Source organism: Eptatretus burgeri, chromosome 4 (assembly GCF_056783735.1).
Source record: "Eptatretus burgeri isolate ZD-2024b chromosome 4, Ebu_testis_v1, whole genome shotgun sequence".
In the NCBI taxonomy this organism is placed as follows: domain Eukaryota; kingdom Metazoa; phylum Chordata; class Myxini; order Myxiniformes; family Myxinidae; genus Eptatretus; species Eptatretus burgeri.
Window position 1 is genome coordinate 66,660,258 of NC_140964.1, and position 17,500 is coordinate 66,677,757.

A 17,500-nucleotide genomic window follows, 5' to 3' on the forward strand; every position below is an offset into this window, starting at 1 on the left:
ATGCGATGGTTGCGAGAGCGAGATGTGACGGTAAAGGTCGTGGCTGTTGGCGTTGCTGTTGTTGTGAAGCGGCGTTGCGGTTGGTGGTTGGTGTGTGAAAGCGGTTGTGGAGAAAGTGTATGTTGTGAAGGCGGTTCTGGAGAAGGTGGCTGTGGTTGTCGAGATGCAGTTGGTGGTGGTTGTGGTGGTAGTAATGGCGGTTGGTCCAAAATAAAGATAGTAAAAGAAAAACGGCTATCTAAAAGGGTCGCAGCCCGAATGAATGACATTTATTCCCTCTAAACAACGGGTTTGGGCTAACTACACATATACTTAGAGATATCTCACCTACGGGACCTGAATGGTGGTTTGCGAATTTCGTCAACCACAACAATATATATATATATATATATATATATATATATATATATATATATATATATATATATATATATATATATATATATATATATATATATATATGTAGTCGTCGACTTACGACTGTTCCACTTTACGACCACGTGAAGTGACCCCAAAACAAAAAAAAATTTTTTTTTTTTTGTTTGTTTCTTTTGTATGTAAAATATACGTTGTTCGACTTTCGACCAAGTCGACTTCCGACCGATTGGTGGGAACCAATTGCGGTCGTAAGTCGACGACTTCCTGTATATGTATATGTATATATATATATATATATATATATATATATATATATATATATATATATATATATATATATATATATATATATATATATATATATATATATATATATATATATATATAGTCATGCGCCACTTAACGACGTTCCGGGCAACGACGGATCGCATATACGACGGATCTGCCAGCTCTGAAAAAAAAAAAAATGTTGCTGAAAAATTCCTTTCGCCGAGTGATGTAGCCGACGTCGCGCTGCCAGTCATATAAAAATAGCACGTACAATTATGTATGCTGTACAGTACATAATACTTCATAATGATAATAAACGACAGTGTGGCCCTGTTATAATGCGATCGTTGAGGTCCATAAAATGTCATCGCGAAAAAAGCAGGGTAGTGCTAAATCGGGATTGAAGGAAATCTGCTTTCAAACTGAAACAGTGTTTGCACGTTTTCCTTCCAGCAAGTAAATTACCTTTAAATTGAAGAATTCCGCGAATAAATCGTTGTTACAGTCAAAATTAAAACACCAATTTCTTTTTGATGAAGCTTTTCATGTTGTTAAAACAATCGCACTGTTCCAAAAATATATATCACAATTGACAGGAGCTCGTTTCTTTATTTATAAATTATAACATCGATGCAATGATTACGTATTTATAAAATCCAAACGCTATTTATTCATCTTTCTATAATCGATGCGAGAGGAGATTGTAAGCTGCTGTCAACAATACCGATGGCCGTCATGAACAGCACAAAGGTAAAACTAACGTGTCTTCCATCTCTCTTGGAATGTGTGTTACAATTGCCGACAGTATTCAGTACATTAACATGCTGTACAGGTTTGTATCCGAGGAGCAATAGGCTATACCATATAGCCTAGGTGTGTAGTTTTGTGTCAGTACGATGTTCGAAAACGAAAACGAAAAAAAAGATGTTCGCACAACGACGACATTGCTTAACGACGCGTTTCTCAAAACGTAACCCCGTCGTTAAGTGGCGCATGACTGTGTATATATGTATATGTATATATATATATATATATATATATATATATATATATATATATATGTATATGTACATACATACATACATACATACGTACATACATACGTACATACATACGTACATACATACATACGTACATACATACGTACATATATATATATATATATATATATATATATATATTTTTTTTTCGTGTGTGTTTGTGTTTCCACGAAAAGCACGGTGAGGCGGTGCATTGCTGAGGAGGTGAAACTGTGAATCAGTCCGGGAAGCTGTGAAGATGAAACGCATTTTAATCACTTCCTGTTTGAACGTTAATTCACCAAGACCTTTAAGACCCTGAAGACCCAAAAGATACAGATAACCCAAACGTCTCTGTGGACCCAAAATACCCAAGGGATAGAAGTGTCCAAGGATCCCGAAGTCCCCAATCGACCCTGAAAACCTAAAAGTCACTGAAGACACAAAGTCCCAAAAGACTCTGAAGATGCAAAAAGACCGTTTAGACCCTTGAGACCTTAACAACATTTAGACCCCTTACACCACTGTTCTTCATTGCACGGCCCGTGAGCTGCTGATGGCCCCTGGTGGCCTAAAGTGCGGCCCTGACGTGTGGCCGATAATACACAAATATCAAAACGCACCATCATAATCCGCCATAAATGCTATCAAATTGACACAATTGTTTTGAATGTGTTCCAACGCGAAGCATAAAAGTAACATAACTACATCAGGATATGATTGCAGTATACAAACAATGATGTTTGCAGCCCAGTAACTACAACAAAGAAGAGTATGTGGGCGCAGGACCTAATAGCAGCCATTACGGAGTCCTGCAGTCGGTGTGACGGCTCTCACACTGATGCCTTATCGGCAAAAGCGGCCCCTCTCTTAAAAAATAGGGAAGATCACTGCCTTACACCCTTCAGACAGCTTAGACTCTTGACTATTTAGACCACTTGGACCTTCTTATTTCACAAATAAATTTCAAATTAATATAATATCACCAAAATTACAATTCAATTTGTGGAAAAGAAATGTTTGTTTTATGATTGGTGTACATCATACCAACACAGCAAATCTGTGACATCAATCTCTGCAACGACGTGTGGAGAGGCGATCTTAGCGAGCGATCCATGCTAGTTAACAATAAAAAGGAAAATAATTAAACCTGTCGACCCTTCAGACTGCTAAGACCCCTTAGATCTTTGAAGATCTTTTAAGATTCCCAAGACCGTTATGACCCCTCAGACGATTTAGACACCTTAGTTGGACCCTTTAGACCCAGAAGACCCTTAATACTCCTCAGACCCTTAATACCCCTCAGACCATTGAAGACCCCTAAGACACTTAAGAACCAGAAGACCCTTTAATATGCCCACTATCCTCAACCAGAAGACCCTATACAGTGCTCAATACCCTTAAAGACCCATAAGAACTTTTAAAACCCTGAAGACCCCTAATACACCCAAAAACTTTAAGACCACTTTTACCCCAAAGACCCTTTAGAGCTCAAAGACTCCTAAGACTCTTCAAGACCCCTGAAGACCCAGAAGACCCTTTAAGACTCCTAATACCCCTCAGACCCTTAATACCCCTAAGACCCTTGAAGACCCCTATGACCCAAAAGACCATTAAGACCCCTCTGGCCTCTAAAGACCCTTGAGCCCCTCAATACCACTAAGAGCCACAATACCCTTTAAGACCCCCAATACCATAAAGACCCCCAAGACCATTAAGACCCTTAATATCCTGAAGACTCCCAATACCCTTGAGACCTCGATGACCCTTAAGACCCTTTTTACCTTTAATACCTTTTCGACACCCTTTAGATTCCTTCACTCTTTGGATCTTTTACACCCTTTAGAGAGTTTAGACCCATAGAACCTTTGGACCTTCATACTACTTAAGTCCCTTTAGACCCCTGAGACCTAAACACCATTTAGACCCCTTACACCACCCTTCAGACAGATTTTAAACAGCTTGGACCCTTGACCATTTAGAGGTTTAGACCACAACCTTTTTAGACCCTTTCAACGCCCTTGACACTAACTACTACTGTAACATAACCTTTAGAGTTTAGACCATCTCGAACCTTTTAAGCACACACCACACAAACATCAATAGCCTTCTTGCAAAACACAAACTGTACTTTTTAAAAATTCAGCAAGCAATGCACAAACTTGATCCACCCAGAGGGCTGTGCTGTCTAATATCTTACCTATCGTGGGGAATGGGTGGGAGGAGGGAAGGGAAGGGGTTTGGCGGGTTGAGAGGATGTGGGAGGAGGGAGGGCGAGGGGTGGGTGGGTGGGTGGAAGGGAGGGCAAGGGGTGGGTGGGTGGGTGGAAGGGAGGAGGCAGGGCAGAGGAGGTATGGGATGAGGAATGGCAAGGGGTGGGTGGGAGGGGAAGGGTGAAGGGAGGAGGCAGGGCAGAGGAGGTATGGGATGAGGAATGGCAAGGGGTGGGTGGGAGGGGAAGGGTGACGGAGGGGAAGGTTTGTGAGGAGGGACTCTGCAACGGCAATGCCGGGTACCTTTTCTAGTCTGTAATATAATGGTTTTGATGTGTTGAAAGAATGTACAAGGAAAAACAAGTGGAAGGATTATACTGAAACATGATGAACAGTAGAAGGCCAGTGGGTTGGCCAAGACCCAGATTGAAGCAAAGAGTGGAGAAGGATCTAATGGCAACTATAATTACTATGGAAGAAGCATAACATTGCGCCCAAGATAGTGAAGGGTGAAGAGCTTTGCTTCAGGCCTTGTACTGCTTAGCAGCAGATAGAGAAGAATAAAGATGCTTACCTGACTTTTCAAGGTATCACCAGGTTAGGGTTTAGGGTTCACACTTGGTGGAATGGAAGCTTTGGTATGATTTAGGATGGGTGCAGGTGCAGTTTACAGGGCATCAATCTGAATAGGCTCATTTGGCCATTTCCTGCCCTCTAAGGTGCTCTTTCATATGGCTATCCTTGACAGGCAATCCTCACCATAATGTGAAGCCAATTGTCTGCATTTAAAACAGGATTACTGTGTTCATTGATCAGAAATTTCACAATATTGCAGTTCACTACTCTACCCTCTGCATGATCTTGTTCACAGCCATCTTGATTTTCCAGCACATTCATCTCGTTTTCTTCGTTCGTATGCAGCATGAGGCTGCGGGTTAGCATCATAGGCTGAGGGACGTGGCTGTGCTGCTGATGTGCTGATTGCCTTCTGCTGGTTAGTGCAGGAATTTGTGATTTGTTCCTGGTGCCGGGGATAGCTCGCCTATTCTTCGCGAAGGACACCATGGGGTCTTTAACATCCACCAACTAATGCCAGCAGATAGGATGCCCAGTTTAGGGATAGCACATACATCACTGAATCACCCTACCTGTGAAACACTGGGATGACAGTTTATATCTGGGCCGAAATTAGTGCATGCATTAAGGCAGGAAACATGGTTACCAACACTATAATCACAAATTGACTCAAATTATCTTCATTCATTACTCTACCTTACATACACAAAAGTCTCGGAAAAATTTGAAGCGCATGTGTTATTCTGACAAGGTGCAGGTTGGGAAAGTTTTATTGTTTGCCTCGGTAATGATCTGTCAAAATTTTCTTAAGCAGATGCACTGCACTCTGTTATACCCCCGCTTCCCTCCATGCTCCCCACTCCTGCTTTATTAAACAGTGGGGATGGATGGTTTGCCTCTCCAAGTCTCGACGGAATAGAAAATGTCAGCACAACGGACATTTATCATTGCCCTCTGAGACATTGTCAATTTGTAGCATTCTGTATAAAGCTGGAGATTATTTTTGTATATCAACATGCAGAACCAGCATTTATTAATGGGATCTGCCGTACTGTTCCCATTATTTGTCTTGCAGTCGCAGCCTCAAATGTTACACAAGGAGTCGGGTTGGATGAAGCAAGCAAGATGATCTTTCGCAAGAACATGCAGTAATAATTTATACCTTTAATTTAATGTGTGCATTTGTGATGTGGTGTCTAAACTGTCTATTTGGTGCAGTTGTCAAGGTTCTCATTAAATTGCCTGTAATTTTGGTGCAGATGGGCTGTAGAGAGTACTTTTTTGTACGTTGCCTAACAGCGCATTGACAGGTAAATTGGATAATGCTTCCTGTCAGTGGTTTCCACGACAGTTGGCTGTAATGTGCTCTAATGTATGATAAATGTCTTTGCCATGCAAAGGCGAGCTCACACTGGTCTTGTGCTGGGGCCCAGCTGCAGCTAAATATTACCACCATAGTTAATATGCTATCAGCATCGTTACTCATGCAAATTGTTGCACTACGGATCGTGTGGTGCTTCTTCCTTCTTCCTTTATTGTTCCCTTAAAATGTTTCACTCGCTGTGACTCGCCCTCAACCCCCCAACCCCCACCCCCACTTCTGTCATCTGCGAGCATCAACATATTGTGCAGCGTACGAAAAGGGGACTGGCTGGAGGATGCAAAGAGTGAGGAGAATATTGGAGTCTGAGGAGGTGGTACAAATAAAGGAGGAAAAAGAGAAAGTACGACGAGATGGGACAGGCTTTTTGGGGTGGGGTAAGAAAGGATTGCATTGCAGTCATGTGATGTCGCCTCCCTTTTAGGAGGATACTTAACTGTGGGCACATAAGGCCAACACAACATTAACAGTGGATTCATGAAACCTCTTATACAGTCCCGGATTAAGATTACTTCATGGTTGAAATGCCAGATGTGATCCTTCCCTTCAGAGTAGTTACACTATACAATAGTTGGTAACACCTTCATTTTTGAATATCGTTACAAATATATTGGGAGAAAGGGTGGGGGTAAAATTTCAGTTCTTGTTTTTTTTTTACCTCTGTCACCAAAGGTGGACGGAGATTATGTTTTCACCCGTTTGTCTGTCTGTCTGTCTGTGAGCAGGATATCTCAAAAAGTTTTGGAAGGATTTGGACGAAACTTGGTGGACAGGTTGGGTGTGTGTCAAGGACGAATTGATTAGATTTTGATGAAGATCTGGATCCAGATATGAGAATTTTAAAAAGTAATTCTTCACCATTAAGAGATAAAGCCAAAAATAATATACTGTCGGACCCTGACATTTGCAGTTTTGTAATTCTCAGACCCTGCATATTTACGGTTCATGAAATGTGACCTGCTTTTACATTCAGCGGCCCTGTGCTTCGCGTATCTGTGGGGTTTTTTCACTTTTTCACGGTCGTATTCGCGTTTTTGTTCACGGGTGTATTCGAGTTTGTTTTTTTCCCATGTTTTCATGGTTTTTCACTGGCATATTTGCAGTTTTTCTGACTTGCTTCAACATTTGCAGCCCTGTGCTTCTAGTATTCGCTGTTTTTTGTGTGTGTATTCGCAGTTTTTCATGGTGTTTTTGATTTTCCCTTATGAATCACGAACCACCGGGCCCCTATCCCCCTTTTTCCCATTGAAACAATGCCCCAACATTCGCGGCATTTTTCAGGAACATATACCCCGCGAATGTCGGGGTCCGACAGCATTTTCCTGTATATGTATCGCACGATATTTCAAATAGTTGTGGATGGATTATGACAAAACTTGGTGGATGAGTTGGGTAGGTGACAAGAACAAGCCAATAAGATTTTGGTTCAGGTCCGGTTGCAGATCCAGCCTATCAAAGGGATACAAAACGTAAACTCTTCAGCCTGGTGGAGGTATGTGCTCTGCGAAGTGCTGCTTTAGTTTTTATGCCTCCGCTGACGAAGTCACTGGAGGAATTATGTTTTTGGGTTGTCCGTCCGTGCGTCCGTGATCGGCTTTCGTTCCCTCATTGAATTTAGAATGGCTGAAGGGATCCAAGCCAAACTTTGAGAAGTATGCAAATGAGGAAAAGATGAACTGATTAGATTATAGGGTCAAGAGGTTGCATTTGGTAAAAAAATTATCTTAACATGCTAACTTGTGAACCAGTTATGGGATTTTGACCAAGCTTGGTATAAGTATATATTATGATGCAAAGATAAACTGATTAGATTTAGGAATCAAGAGGTCAAAGGTCAGAGGTGTCATATCTGTGAAAAATATGATACTGGAGAAGACTTGAAGGGATTTAAATCAAACTTGGTATAAGTATGTACACAGACATGCCAGAAGTACTTCACCTGTCAAAAGTTTTGGAACACCCCCATTTTTTGTACAGCTTGTCATCATTTCTCAATTTTTCCCCAGTTTTTACTGAAATTTAAGCAGTTCAAGTCCAGTGAATAACCTGAAATGGTACAAAGCGAAGCAGTAAACTGCCAGAGGTTAAAAAAAAGAAGTTTCGGTTAGCAAAAACTAAAAAGTAATGTAAATTGTTGTTAAAAAAAGGCCCTTTTCAGGGAACAAGTAATGGGTTAGTAACTGCAGTTGTTCTGCAGCAATGGAAGTAAATTAAGCCTTGAAAGTTGATGCAAACAATTCATACAGGTGTCCCAACTTTTGTTGATTAGTTACAAACCCTCTGTCTGCATAAAAACAGTGTTGGAACAGACTGTGTTGCTACACCCTCTGAAGCATTATTTGGACAATATTGCACTGCAGGAAGTAGTATATTGCTATCATAATGGTGAGAAAAAGACAGTTAACAAAGGAAGACAGACAGACCATTATAACCCTGAAAAGTGTAGGTCTTTCCTTTTGAGAAATTGCAAAGAGTGGCCAAGGTGTCAGTGAGTACAGTGTCCTGCACCATCAAAAGGCACTTGGAAACTGGAGGAAACTCTGACAGGAAGAGGTCTGGCAGATCCAAATCCACGACATAATCAGAAGACAAATTTCTGAGAGTCAACAGTTTGCGTAATAGGTGGCTCACAGGACAGCAGCTTCAAGCACAGCTTAACACTGGTCTAAGTAAGGAAGTCTTAGTTTCAACTGTGAAGAGAAGACTTTGAGCTGCAGGTTTGACAGGTCGAGTGGCAGTAAGAAAGCCATTGCTAAGATGGCAAAATTAGAAAAAGAGGCTTGCCAGGGCCATGAAGCACCGCCAGTGGAGTACTGAAAACTGGAAGAAGGTCTTATGGACCGATGAATCAAAATTTGAAATCTTCGGTTGATCATGCAGGGTTTTTGTACGCCGTCGAGTCGGCGAAAGGATGGTTCCTCAGTGTGTGACACCAACTGTCAATCATGGAGGAGGAAGCGTGATGATCTGGGGTTCTCTTGCTGGATCCAGAGTCGGCGACTTGCACAGAGTGACTGGTACCCTGAACCAAAAGGGCTACCACAGCATTTTGCAACGCCATGCAATACCCTCTGGTCTACGCCGAGTTGGTCAGGGGTTCATCCTACAGCAAAATAACAACCCAAAAATACCTCTAGGCAATGTCAGAACTACCTTAGAAGAAAAAAACAAGACGGTAGACTTCAAATCACTGAATGGCCAGCACAGTCTCCAGACTTGAACCCCATCGAGCTGGTTTGGGATGAACTGGACAGAAGGGTGAAAGCAAAGCAACCTACAAGTGCAATACATTTGTGGGAACTTCTGCAACAGTGTTGGGAAGAGCTTTCCGAACAATATTTGATTCCATTGTAGAAAGAATGCCACGAGTATGTTCGGCTGTTATATCTGTAAAAAGTGGCTACTTTGAGTCAAAAATTTAGATTAAATTTTGTTCAAGAAAACGATTCCATGATTTCTTTTTTATCTGCAATTGTTTATTTGATCGGTGCTTCAATTTCAGAGTACATTGAAACATTAAACTGCTTAAATTTCAGGAAAAACTGGAAAAACGGGAGTGTTCTAAAACTTTTGACCAGTAGAGTAAATGGACACTGATTTTTGAAAAATTAATTTATTTCACATTATATCTATTTGAATACATGCGCGGGTATTTTGTCGACAGGCCATTTGAGGAGTTCAATGCTTTTACTCTTTCAGGCATAGAACTACAAGTTCCGAAATTTTCTCATGTGGGATTTCTGCCCAGGCTTCATGCAAAAGGTTGAGCAATTCTTCCTGTGATGTTGGTTTCCTGGACTTTTTCCGCACAGCTCGATCCAATATGGCCCAGAGGTGTTCAATGGGATTCATGTCAAGAGACTGACTTGGCCTTGGAAGTCGCTTGATCCCATTTCTCTCTTGCCATTCTTTGGTCTCTTTTGCAGTGTGTCATGGAGCTCCATCTTCCATGAACAGAGTGTTGTTTTTGACCATCTGACCAGTGGAGAACACGGGAAGAAGTCCATCAAGGATAGAAATGTATATCGTAGAGTTTATGTTGCCAACACTCTCCACATGCTCTGACCGACCAGTGCTCCATATTTCTCCACACACCATCACTGAAAAAACACCGTGTTTGACAGTTGGCTGCAATCGGTTCAAAGATAACTCTTGACTGGGAAGTCTCCGGACCCATATGCGTCCACTTTCAGAAAATTGAGCAAATTGGGACTCATCTGAAAAAATGACAGTTCGCCAAAACTCCAAGGGTCTGTTCGCCATCTCGTCAGCCCACTTCTTTATCCTTTGAATGTTGGCTGATCTAAGAAGAGGTTTTCTCCTAGCTGCTCTCCCATAGTAACCCAATTGATGAAGATACCGCACAGCAGTTCTTGAGCTAACTTGAACCTCCTCTGCCACATCTGCTGCCTTGCAATGGGGAGTTTTCTCAATGGACCGCTTAACAGCTCGAAGACACCTTTCTGATGGCCCAGATCGACCAGAACGGGAAGCTGTGGATTCCTTGCCTTCGCTGGTGAATTGCATAATCACCTTATTGACCGTAGAAAGCGGAATGCCAAAGTTCTGAGCTATCTGACGCTGGCTGACTCCACCTTCCGATTGGCCAACAATTCATCCTCTGAAAATTGCAAAGGTCATGTTATGCTCCCTGGATTTGAGGTATAGTTAATTGTCGTACTTGATCCAGGAACTCGTTTCTGCAAATATATAGTTGAATATTTATACAAATCATTGAGTAAAACTTGCTTTATACAGATGAAATGAATAAATTTAAGGTGTCTATTTACTTCTGTCACGTCTCTGTATCATTATGTAATAACGTGGGTGGAGGCATATCGGTCGATGTCGCGATGCCAAAGAGTGCCGTTCCATTTGAATATGCAATATATAGGTGAGACTGGCAGGGTGGTCTGTAGGTACGCACACTCAGCTCTGACCTATCTCGCCTGGGTTTGAATCGCAGCCCAGCTATAAACTGTCATCCCTGTGTTTCACAGGCAGGGTGAATCATCAATGGGTATGCCGTCCCTCGGATGGACGAAAAACTGGGCGTTCCATCTTCCAGCATTAGTGGATGTTAAAGATTCCACAGTGTCCTTCACGAAGAGTCGGTGAGCTATCATTGACAGCCTGACCAAATTCCAAATTCCTGCCCCAACTACTTCTGGGAAGACAACGGCAAACCACCCAACGACAAACCACCCAGTGTAGCCCTTGGCAAGAAACTGCTTCAGCGGAGCCAACGTTCTGTAACAGAGTATGGTACATAAGAACCAGAGAATATGAAGGTGACCCCTTTTCTTATTTTCTTCGCATCATGCTTGCAAAACGAATGTTTTGTACAGGCGAATTGGGTTACAGAGTTTTCTTTCCCATTAACTAATTGTGCTTTGCTAATACTCCACATCTTATTTTATCTACCTTTTTATAAAGGATTGGTTGAAGCTAGTGATACTGCTTTGAACATGCCAGCAATTTCACCGTTTCTGGATCTTGCAGTTCTGGTGTCATTAAGCTTAATCTTATGAGCTAATGGAAAACGGCTTTTTTATTTTTAGGGAATTGCACACTGGAGACATATCCCAAATGTCCTTCCCCACAACCATGCTGACAGCACGCCAAGTGGAAGAGATATCTGCCATGGCCACAGCTGAAGGTTTCATGCCACAACTGTCGGATAAGGTGAGTTTTAAATTCCTCTGACTCTATTGGCATGTAGCACTGCATAATGATTGCACCAAGGGAACACAAAGATCTTTAGCTGGTGTCGGGTTCTCTGCACCCCATGGCGCTTTAAAATTTGGTCTGTGTCAAAGAGAACATTAACAAGGTAGCTTTGGTAAAGTCTGGCCTGGTGATAAAAGGTTTTCTGTTCAGGAAAGGAAGGATAACAAGAATGTGCAGGCAATCTCATTGTGTTTGCTATTTCCTGGAAACGCTGGAAATTTAGAGTGTTCTGAGGAAACATAATTTTTCTTCTGCAGTCAGGTCGTAACCAGGGGAACACAATACCATGAGATGGCTGTGGGTAACAGAGAGACAGAGACTGATGCAGGTGCTCAGTAAGCGCTCGATGAAACAGCCCGTTGCCTGTTGGTGGTGGGACTTTGATTTTGTTCTGCTGAACAGGGCCCAAGTCCCTTGAACAGTCGAGTAAGAGTGCAAATCAAGCATTGAGAGTAAACGTGTCCCATTGGGCTGAGGATGGGAAGTTGGCATTTGTTAGAAGTTGGAAAATGTACATGTAACATCATCATATTTATCTTAGAAAGACGGTGGTACTGGCTTTCAGTGAAGGGAGGGGGTGGGGGTGTGTGGGCGAGGAGGGTGGTTAATATAGACTGACTAATTAAATGTACTTCATGAATTATATGGATTTGGAATGATGGAAAATCTGTACAGTAAGTTTTTGAGGGAGAAAAACTTTGTAGCTACATTGAGGATTTCTCAGCTACTGTCCACATTATTAGCAATAACTGGCTCATCTGTCCGACATCTGGCACCCACGGTCACACGTCCGCCTCTCATGAGCGTCTTTCCCACTCCCGCCCCCCCCCTCCCCCCTTCTGTTTATCCTCATAGGGCCCAGTGAATGTGTTGAAGATATCGAAGGTCCAAACACCTCCCAAGCCTTTTCCTCTGAAATGATTATCTGTTTTTTGTTTTTTTTAACGGGTGAGACCAAGTGGTTTGGGAAGTGTGCGTGTGTGTGTTCTGTTCTTTGGAACATTGTTCAATTAAGCTTTTGTTATACTGCTTCATATGTCGTACTTTTGAGATTGGACAAGGTTCCACCTTAGCTTGGTTTGGGCAACGCCCTCAAACAATAATCCACTTTGAACCAGTGTTGTTGTGCATACTGTGAAAATAACTGAGGATTGCAAAAACAACATATTCTGTGACCTTTTGCTACTGATTGATGTGGCATGCTCATAAGCCACATTCAGTCATTGTACTCGCCGTTAATCTCAGTCAAAGGGATTTAAATAAAATAAAAAAGAATTTGTTTCTTCTTTTCACACAAAGCAATATAGAACATACTTTTACATCTGAACATTTGGTTTGTTTTCTCCATTGTCTTCATTCATCGACGGATGGTGGACATTTTGTGTGTAGTCCGAGTGTTGGCCAGAAAAGCATGCATTAGGGTCCACACAATTTTTCTGCATTTTTGTGATCACCAGACCATCGGAATGAATATTCTGATTGATGCCACTCTGGCACCCTTGAGCATGTTTGTAGAAACCCATTAATATGCAAATTAGTGGTGGCCATTGTAAAAATTACTATTTTTCTTAATATCTCCAAAAGTAAGCATCCAAATCGCCTGGTAGAGGTGTCTACACCCATGTTTTTAGGGTCACTGGTCATGACAAACCCATTTAAATTTTAATATCATTTAAATTTAGCTCATTAATATGCAAATTAGCAGTCACCATTATCAAAATAACAATTTTTCTTAATATCTCCAGAAGTAAGCATCCAAACAGCCTGGTGGAGGTGTCCAAACCCATGTTTTAGGTTCACTGGTCATGATAAACCCACTTTCAATTTGATAACATTGAAATTTAGCTCATTAATATGCAAATTAGCATAACCCTTCCCCCTGAATTTGTCCGCACCAATCGGAATTTTTGCAGTACAGTTATACAACAACAACAACAAAACTGTTTGAAAATAACTTGCGCAGAGCCTTTATCCCCAGTACAGTTGTGAAGAAATGGCTGACCTCAGAAGATCAACAGCATGAACTGTTTCTGATCAAGTAAGTTGAGGCTTGTAATGTAATGAAAGAAACATGGAGAACTGAGTTTTAAGTAAGAGTAATGTCTTCTGATACAGTAGAATGATCGATATGATTTGCAAGCAAGTTTTTATTTATTATTTAACATGATCTGTCTGAAAGCAACTGTGTATTTTATTGTTTTTTAAAAGTACACAGGGTGGAACCTGTTTCCTGAGAATTTTTAAAAATACGAACAAAGATGGAATACGGAATAAGTATTTTTGGAATAAGTATTTTTAAAATACGGAAGATGCTTCAACAAGCAAAAGAAGCCGCCGTTCAAAGACGACAGTATTTGACTTTAAAGAACATTGCATTTTTTGCGGAGAAAAGTGCATCATGGACTTTGATAAGAAGAATCCTAATCGTTGGCGGCAAGTTCTCCTTTTTAGGACTGCAGATCGTGTTGATCGGACAACTTTCAAACAATCTATTCTAGATGTTATCGATTCCCACCAGGATGAAGAAGGACGCCAGGTCAAGATACGATTAACGGGCGCAATCAGCGATCTTCATGCTGCTGATGCGAGATATCACAATGACTGCAGAACTCCATGGCACCCCGTTCTGTTGCAGCAGCAGCACACAGTGGCAGAGAAACTCAGGACATTGAGCCAGCTGTCAGTTCTACCATCCTATCGATGAAAAACGACATGTTGCGCATCTGGAATTCAGTAGAAGTCTACAATATGTACAAGGATAATGGAGGAAAGCTATACTCTCGACGAACCCTGTTATCCAAATTGTTGGATATACTTTGCTCTGAGCTTCTGGTTCTGTCTGGTGAAGGTGTCGCTAGTTTAATCTTGTTTCGCATCAGAGCGTCTACTGCGATCAACTTAGTAACATGAGATGAAGATGACACCATTGATGTTTCCATAGAACGAATTTCCAAGAAGGTTGCACAGGAATCTAAGCAGTTGTCGTCCGACCCCAGTTCCTATCAGACTAGAATTAATATAGATATTGCTAATGAAGCAGTGAGTTCAACCCTTCAATTGCTCCTCTCTAAAATATCAGCTAAACTGGACTGCACACTTCCAGGAGCTCTGATAGGAAACATCATAACGAATATGATCACCAATCAACCGACTACACTCCAAAAAGCACTGGGAGTTCTCGTCAGTCGTAAAAGCCTCATCGAGCAGTTGTACAACTATCGTGTGACCTGTTCCTATGATGAGTTTCAGCGTTTCAAGGGATCAGCAGCAAAGGCTGCAACTGTTCACTCCGGGATTAGGGGAACCGCCAATGCTGAATGTGGCCTCGTTCAGGTTGTTGCTGCAACTTCGACACAAATATCTCATCCCAGAATGGACTCGTTTCAACACATTCTCTTGCAGTACTACTTACCATAAAAGATCAGGAGATATCTTCCACATCTGAAGATGAAGCCATCATCAGACGATTGACCCGTGATGAAATGAAGACTCGTGTGACAAGACATTTCAGTTCAAAGGTACAAGGGACCTGAGAAACCAGCGATGCCAGTTGAAGAAGCCACACGTGTGGCGTTACCTCTCTGCATATTGGCTCATCAAGCTATACAACTTAGGAGAGTTCAAGATATGGATTTCTCTTTTCTGAAGCAAATCACTTTTGATCAGAACACACCAGAGTTTGGTGGCTTTTATACGAAGCTCTGCAGAGAGCAAGGACGATCCATCCATCCTGCAACGAGGGCCATTTATACACCACTCATAGATATGGATCCAGCTGATCCGGACACGATGTTTACAGCAATGGAGGAGTGAAAACGCTTGACCGCAGAGTGTGGACAAACCGTAACCATCTTCATAAACGACCAACAGCTGTATCGAGTGGCCGTTAATGTCAAATGGGTTTATCCTGAGCGATTTACCCAGTTCATACCAAGGCCTGGGCGGCATGCACACCCTTATGAGTTTCATGGGTTGTGTGGGGAACTTGATGGCTGAAAGTGAGCTGGAAGACGTGATGAAATCTGCCTTTGGAGGTGTTGCTCATATGCTTGGTGGAAAAAAGTTTTCCTAAAACTTCAGGGCCCTGCGATTGGTGACTAAGGAGGTCCTTCGTTCCAGCGTGGCTCAGGCAGAAAGTCATGAAGACTTAATGGACACTCTTGAAACCAAAGCAACAAAGAGCATGACCACACAACTATGGGTACAGAACCTTGTGAAACCTGTATTCATAATGATGGCGTTTGTTCGTGCTGAGCGTGAAGGAGACTGGCCATTGCATCTTTGGGCTATGAAGGAGATGCTCCCCTACTTCTTCGCAGCTGGACATCACAACAATGCTAGATATGGGCTCTACTACCTTTGACCGATGGAAAGGCTTCATGGAGACATTCTGGAAATGTTCTTAAAAGGAGATCATGTGATGCGGCACAAGAAGGGCCTATGGAACGGCATATGGTCGGATATGTACATCGACTCCACGTTCATGCGCTACGGTCATGGCATACATGGAATCGTTGGCATTACACTGAAGCCTTCTGCACTGAAGAAGTGGGCCTATGGTATGCACACTTTTAGTCAGATCGTCCACTATCTCACAGATATGTCTGAGGGGCACATAGTCACAGACGTGACCATTCACAAGGAAGAGAAGCCATCACGCATACGAACTGATGCAGAGGACCGAGATATGATAAGGAGAAAACTCCAGTCCTGTATCGACCCACTTGACCGAAACGAACATGCAGACAGAGTTGCCAACATTGTAACTGGCAGAATTGGACCGGAGAAGGTGAATGCGCCAAGGGCAGTTGACATTGGCCGAGCACAGATGCATTCGTATGAAGAAAGCTGGCCGGCAGGATTCAACGCTCCCTTATCTAAACAAGTCATAACTATGGCAGTGACACGGAAAGTCATGCGTGTGGGATCTACTGAGCTTTGTAATCTAAATCTCATATACTCCAGGGTCATGGGACTCCAACAAAGTCAAAACATCAAACTATATGACGTCTTAGAGTACGAGCTTGCACCTGTGCCAACATCAATGTTTGGGAATTGTGCAAGACTTTGTTGACAACTTCACGAGCTACATCATGGCAAAGGTGGACACATCAGATGTATATCTGGTATTTGACAGATATCGTGATTTCAGCATCAAGAGTGGAATAAGATTAGCAAGAGCTGGGCAGGCGCCACAGGTTGAACCGCCAGACTCCACTGTCTCCACAGCTAGTGGTTCTGTCAGTAACTGAGAACAAAGTTCAACTGATAGAACTGATTTGCCAGAATTTAATTGACGTTAATCAACAGAGAAAGCAGAGCCAACACAGGCTCGTCATTACGGGACAGGAGTCTACCCCAGTGGAAATACACCACGGAGCCCAAAGGTGTCGCACTGATTTGAAGACGACGCATGAGGAGGCAGATGTCATCATGATTCAGCAAGTTGCTAAAGTTGCCGAAGATGGTGCGAAATGCATCACAGTCATCTGTGATGATACTGATATGTTCATCTTGCTTGTGTATCACTTCGCAGAACTTCATCTGCAATGCTGCGTAACAATGGAAGCAACATGTCCTGGCCGATCGTTGATCGACATTGGGGCCACTGCCAGAAAGCATGCCGAGATGGTGCAAGACCTACTAGCTTCACACGCACTGACAGGTTGCGACACCGTTGCCCAGATGTATGGAAGAGGTAAACTGACTGGCAAGAAGACACTCGCAGCAGGCCATTCACTTCAAAAACTTGGGAATGTGGATGTATCGATTGACGATGTCATCGCCGGAGCCACTGTGTTCATGGCTGTTTGCTATGGTAGCAAGGAGAGAAGCAACATCCCTGATGTTCGCAAAGAGGTGTAGTCTATGAAGATGGCAAAACCAAATGCCATCAAAGCACCAGACCTAAACGCTCTGCCACCAACCAACAC

At 42.4% G+C, this 17,500-nt stretch overlaps 1 protein-coding gene across 3 annotated transcripts in view; it reads left to right on the forward strand.

The window, feature by feature from the left end:
- Positions 1-12,841, forward strand: part of LOC147028261 (inactive peptidyl-prolyl cis-trans isomerase FKBP6-like) — a 116,021-nt gene extending 103,180 nt beyond the window's left edge. For all 3 annotated transcript variants that reach the window (XM_085878511.1, XM_085878514.1, XM_085878512.1), the window contains 3 exons: positions 5,532-5,604; positions 11,399-11,522; positions 12,423-12,841. In XM_085878511.1, coding sequence (XP_085734637.1) covers positions 5,532-5,604; positions 11,399-11,522; positions 12,423-12,488 — 263 coding nt within the window. In that variant the 3' untranslated portion in view covers positions 12,489-12,841. The remainder of the gene's footprint in view (positions 1-5,531; positions 5,605-11,398; positions 11,523-12,422) is intronic.
- Positions 12,842-17,500: the final 4,659 nt, after the last annotated feature.